The sequence below is a fragment of the Lonchura striata genome, chromosome 6 (assembly GCF_046129695.1).
Source record: "Lonchura striata isolate bLonStr1 chromosome 6, bLonStr1.mat, whole genome shotgun sequence".
In the NCBI taxonomy this organism is placed as follows: domain Eukaryota; kingdom Metazoa; phylum Chordata; class Aves; order Passeriformes; family Estrildidae; genus Lonchura; species Lonchura striata.
The window spans coordinates 10,563,681-10,569,754 of NC_134608.1; the positions used below are offsets into that span (position 1 = coordinate 10,563,681).

Consider the following 6,074-nt stretch of genomic DNA (forward strand, 5'->3'; position numbering starts at 1 on the left):
AGAGTGTATGCTAGACTTGAGGTAATTCTGTCTCCTTCCTCAAAACAGATCAGACCATTAAACGTGGATGGCACACTGAACCTCCTTAACTGTGAGCCGCCAAGGTTAATATATTTCAAGAACAAGTTTTCAGGTGAGTCCTGAACAAGGGTAGAAATGTGGAACTCATTCTAACTGGTTCATTTTCACCATGTTACCTTTGCACTAGATTAAACTTCTGTTGAATGTGTCTGGGTCAGCCTGTACCTCTGTGTGTGAAATGACTTTGTGCTGTTACAGCAGGAGCTGGCCTCAGTGTACCAGAAACCTCTGACAATAGCAAGAAGCAAATGCTTCGAACCAGGAGCAAAAGAAGATTTGTATTTAAGGTTCCTGAGGAAGAGCGGTTACAGCAAAGGCGGTAAGAATTTATTTATAAAAAATATCTGAATATACATGATGACATGCAGAGACTGGGAATGCTAATAGTAAAAATCACTCTTGTTTTTTAGGGAAATGCTTAGAGACCCTGAGCTAAGGTCAAAGATGATTTCTAACCCAACAAATTTCAACCACGTGGCTCACATGGGACCAGGAGATGGAATGCAGGTCCTCATGGACCTCCCACTGGTAAAATACATTTATAAGGGAGGGATACCTATGTGCATTTGTTCTTGCTCACGAAAGCTGTGAAGATGAGCTGGATGGGCTCAAGTATTATCCCTGTACTGAATTATTCTTTAAATCCTTTTGAGAAAGGTGAACCTTCCTGCTGTGCAATGCTTCTAAATCCTGTGCAAGGAAATACTGGAAGCTGATTTATGAATGAGACACTGAAAAACAGATATCATTGCCAGGAGCTTGTTAGCAGTTTTGTATATAATCAGTTTCTCCTCCTTCCTTTTTCTTGTTTGTCTTAAAACAACAGAATGAATTTCCTTTCCCCTCATCCTCTCAACATTCTGCTCTTGGTATCACCCCCAACAGGCTTTGAGCACGTCTATCACGTGAGCCCTGTCTCTGCTGCAATCTCTCTCCAGAGTGACCATTCCTCACTGCAAGGCTCCCTTCTGCTTTCTTCCTCTTCCTGTCCCTCCTCTGCTTCCCTAGCAAGGGTAGGAGTAGCTACAAATTGTTAGGAACTGGAATATGGTATGCTTGTGGCACTTCAATTCTAGAGCAATAACAAGGGTAAAAAACTAATGCTGTGGAGGGAACTAAAATGCATGCGACTTGCAGTGCTTTATAGCATTAATTTTATTTTGTATTTAACTAATACAGCATTTTATGAGCTATTTTAGTGTTAAATCTACAAGAGGAAGACATGATCTGTATGTACCCTCCATGCTAGAGCTGTTAGTCAGGCTTTCTCTTGTCCTTCTCAGATAGCCAAGATGTGGGTCAGGCATTTGTCATTCCAGCAGGAGGAGAAGGAAAGCAGAGCTGTTAGTGCAGTCCCTGTCCCTTCATAGAGGGTTTGCTGGCTGACAGGTTTCAGTGGCTGCTATGGGGCTTAGTTCTTTCTCTGTCTTTCTCAGGGTTTGTGTCTGTTACTGAAAATATGTGGATGTGGTCAAGTAAGTTCAGTTTTTCTACCAACACTGGGTTGTAATAGCTTCAAAAGCACAGTAAAGTTTTCATGAGTAACAACTTCTTCTTGGATAGCTTTTGTTGCTGGCTAACAAGGTGTTTCATTTACACTGTAGAGTGTCCTACCTCCTGCCCAGGATGAAAAATCCTGTCCATCTTCAGCTAACCTGTCACGGCAGCAGCAGCAGCAGAGAAACAAAACCTACATCTCATGGCCCTCGTCAAGTAAGGCTGGGAGCAAGCTGCTCACTTCTGAGCTGTACTCTGTGATGCCAGCAGGAGCTGTAAACTGCCTTGTGTCCTTTTCTCTCTCCAGGTGGCAGCGATGTGGGAGCAGCCATGCCTTCCCGGAGCATGTCCGACCCTGACCAGGAGTTTGACAAAGAGGTAAAACAGCTTCTGTACACGGAGACCGACGATATCCTGCTGACGTAGATTGTTCTCTTTTTCCAATAAATTACATTCCCAAGGAAATACTTCCTAGAGATGTTTATGGAGATGTTTTCTTTCCATAAGTGTTTTTCCCGGCCTGTAATACATGTTTGCAAGTTAGATATACCAGCACAAAAGCAAAGCTGTGAGAAGATCTCCTTATGGTGATATTTTAAGAAGTGTAATGTCTTCGATTAAGCTTTATAGGCAACGGAAATTTGACTAATTGATGAAATGTCCTCAAAGTTCCTAAAAATGTTCTCTGGGATATTAGCATAGAATAGCAAAGTAATATGACTAGTTAGATAATTTTCTGTGCTGTCTTAAGGAAGACTTTTTGTCATGTAACTTGAGAAAGAATCAAATTTCTAATACATAAAACTGCTTTTAGCAAGAATAAGAGTATGTGCCTGTAGTCACCAAATGCCCTGGCTCTACAAAACTGATGTTCCTGAATGTGGAGAAGATACATGATTTTTGTATCTGTGATTTATCATGTGTTTTCTTCTAAGCTTTGCTAAAGCACTGTCTGTGCAAGGAAAGTGTTAGAAATTATTCCTGGGAAGTAAAGTCCCTGATTAAGATATTTTTTAGTGCTTTTTGGTACCAAATGGCAGGCCCAGATAATGCTCTGAATTTTAAAGCATGTTTTAGTGAAGCCAGACTTTTGCTGGATGCCTTAGCACATGCCAAGTCCAGAGTTGTGATGGCTCCTGTGGTCTGATTTCCTTTGTAACCTTCAGTTAGCCATTAAAAGCACATAAAAGTGGGGATCTCTAAACATGAGTATTTTTGAAACAGTCTTGGTTTTCAAAGGTGGTTATGGTGGACTATGTTAGTTATTCTGCTCACCCTTCCCAAACTCCATTATAGTCCGTGCTCTAATGGTAATTGTTTGTAGGCATGACTAATGAGGGATTCAAAATGCATTTTTTACAGTGTTTTCTCTTTTTGGTAGCACTTACAATTTTTTATGACTTGCTTAACTTAAAAAAATAGTAGTTTGAAACTGGAAAGAGGGTCTAATAACACCTTTTGGCTTTATACTATTTCCCCCATGGCTTTTGACTTTATTAACTGGATCATGTTAGGATAATCTTGTTGTAGATTATCTTATTTTTGTTCAAGCCATGCAAAATCTTCTGAATAGCATTCTTGAAGGATGTTACCTTTCAATCTATTTGCTAAGTATATATTTCCCTTTCTTGAACACAACTTGCTGCAGTGGTAACAGGTTTGGTGTTTTTTTTTTTTTTTTTTTTGTGCAGTATTTCATTAGCTGTGAATCTGTGCAGTGTTCAGAATTATAATACACCAAAATAGTGGGAAACTGGCCAGTCATCCTGTGGAAGTGAGACCAGCCTGTGAAGGCAAATATCCAACAAGTAATCTCATACTGGGGAAATAACTGTGGATAGTCTTGATTAGATATTGACGTAGGACATACCCACTAAGTATATTCTGTTTCCAGATCTCCAGCCAGATTCTTGGCAGCCTTCACTCATTTGTCAGGCACATCACAGGCTTGTTGCTGTTTTTTAAACAGTTCATAATGCTTGTTTCATTCCTCCTCACCAAACTGAAGATGATTTGACCATAGTTTTTATGTTTACATGGGCAGATAAAGCTACTCCTGGGCTATAAAAATTGCAGGCTGGTAAATTGTGAACAAATAGATGCATTCCATCAGGAAAGCTTTGCAATGGCTAAAGGAGAGGAGCCAGAGATGTAGCAATTTCCACATACTTTACCATAATTCCAGTTGTGTCAGAAGGTCACCTTTGGGACTGCACTAGAGCCTGTTGATGGTAATGGAAGTAATTGCTTGAATGTTTAACTATGGAATTAATCTAATGCACACTGCTTTGTCGATGTTGCTCACCCTCATTTTTGAGTGCCTTTGAAAGCTTTTGAGTGTAAAGAATTCACTTCAAGTAAACATAATTATTTAATGTTTCTCATTAACAGCCTGATTCAGACTCCACCAAACACTCTACTCCATCTAACAGCTCAAATCCAAGTGGTCCCCCAAGTCCCAACTCTCCTCATAGGAATCAGCTTACACTAGATGGACTGGACCAGTCGACCTGTGATGCGTAACGCCACCGCCCTCGCCATTCCACCTCCTGTCACCCACTACTCCTTGGTGTTCAACAGCAGGGCAAAGCCGTCTCAGATGCTAGTGCCAAGACTGACACAGACTCTCTAGGGTTGTACAAGAATAATTATATATCCAGATTGTAGATACAAACTATGGAAATGAAGAAAATTCTTTACTAATAGCGGTTGAGCTTTTTATGCAGAATTGTTCACTGCTCGGTTACGGTTGATTCCTTTCTGCACAGCTGTGATACAGTTTTATTGCATAGGAGCATTTAAGGCCACCAGTAAATAGTCTTATTCTTATGGTGAAAGAGAAATAGAGTTACTGATAATGTTGCTACAATATCAGGAATATTATTTTTCTATAGAATGATGTAATGTCTGATTAGCAGGAAATCCTTTTAGACAGAATTTGGACTTCTAAATAGGAAATGTGAGCAGGCCTAGTTACATCCTCAGATGAATACACTTTTCCCTTTTTCCTGTAACTGTTTTTTTCCTAAATCTTAAGGAGAATGGTAGGAAGCTGTAGGTAGTTTCCAACATCAGTAGAATCACCAGGAAGTCAAAGAAAAGCTGGTTATAGTTTTGTGGCCTTTTAATTCATTTAGCCATTACATATACAGCTGCATAACTGTATTTCTATCTTTCTACCAACTTTTTAGTCTTGTACATAGGACTACTGACAGTTATCTCTTTACCATTCCCTGCTTTTAGTCCTCATCAGTCATTAGTCAGGGCTTTTAAAATACTGCTGTGAAAAAAATTGTACTCCTCATTCCTGCCCTTCTCCTCCTGAGAAGTTGTTTCTCCTGGGTTTTTGGTGTAAGGACACACTATGCTGTTTAGCTAGCAAGCCTTCTTGTGGACACATTGCCCTCAGAGTCTGCTTGACCCGAGGGACTGTATCGCACTAAAACATCAGTCTGTTCATTGGTTACCAAAGTGGAACGTGAAGGATGTGTAACTGGGGGTGCTGCTTTCTCATTAATTGTATCCTCACCTGCATGAAGACCCCATGATTATTAATCAAGTATTGATCATGTAGAAAATGCACAACACACTCCTGTATATTTTGCAATGGCCCATGTGCGGTGATGTTTTGCGTGTATATTTAATCTCATGCTTCCATGTATTATACATTTAGTACTCAAAGATTTGTGACCATGTTTCATTAAAAGCTTGTAATTAATTCAGTGGCTGGCATATCCAGTTTGTCATTGTCACACTAGTGTGCCTTCTGTGCCAATTTTATGACAGTTGGATGTCACTTATTTAAAATTCCGTTTAAATGGGCTAATGATATACCAATGGCTAAGTTCTTTTCTGAAACACTGTATAGGACGTGCACTTATCTTTAGTTTAAACTGAGTGTTCTAGTCAACATTTAATCCTGTTACGTTAAGTGTTCGACAGTACTTGCTCTTTTTCTCAGATTCTTGATAAAGGGGCTCAGTTAGAGCTGGACACTACTGCTTTGGGGGTTTTCTGGTTTTTACTTTTTTAATGTAAGTCTAAGTCTTTGTAATTATTGAATTGTGAGAACATTTTTGAACAATTTACATGTCAATAAAACAGAAGAGGGAGGTTTTAAAGTTTATAGTCGTCTGTCTTGACATCTTAAAACAATCTACCATTGACACTTGCTTCAGTCTCATGATAAATGCCCTTTGTTCACATGGACATTTGACATAAACTGAAGGTATTTTGGAGCTCCATACCCAAGCACTGCAAGAGAGGTGCGTATTTCTGAACATGAAGGAGTATTCAGGAGCCATGGAAGTCCTTTTGGTGGAATACAGCGCTGAAATTTTGTGCCCTCGGTTTGTTTTGATTTACTGGCCCTATTAATTCCTTTTTAAATGATTTATATGACTCGTTACTTACAGCTGAAGCATGGTAAGGAGGCTGCAGGGTCTATTCATGCATCTTAAGTATCATAAAACAATAAAATATATTTCACTTGTCAA

At 39.5% G+C, this 6,074-nt stretch overlaps 1 protein-coding gene across 11 annotated transcripts in view; it reads left to right on the plus strand.

Annotated features, from left to right (window-relative positions):
• The window catches only part of CDC42BPB (CDC42 binding protein kinase beta), a 90,736-nt gene extending 85,034 nt beyond the window's left edge, over positions 1-5,702 (plus strand). For 4 of the 11 annotated variants that reach the window (XM_021541356.3, XM_021541362.2, XM_021541360.2 and 1 more), the window contains 7 exons: positions 49-133; positions 280-400; positions 492-609; positions 1,518-1,556; positions 1,686-1,794; positions 1,886-1,956; positions 3,970-5,702. In XM_021541356.3, coding sequence (XP_021397031.2) covers positions 49-133; positions 280-400; positions 492-609; positions 1,518-1,556; positions 1,686-1,794; positions 1,886-1,956; positions 3,970-4,101 — 675 coding nt within the window. In that variant the 3' untranslated portion in view covers positions 4,102-5,702. The remainder of the gene's footprint in view (positions 1-48; positions 134-279; positions 401-491; positions 610-1,517; positions 1,557-1,685; positions 1,795-1,885; positions 1,957-3,969) is intronic. The other 7 variants (XM_021541359.2, XM_021541363.2, XM_077783952.1 and 4 more) reach the window with 3 other exon arrangements.
• Positions 5,703-6,074: the final 372 nt, after the last annotated feature.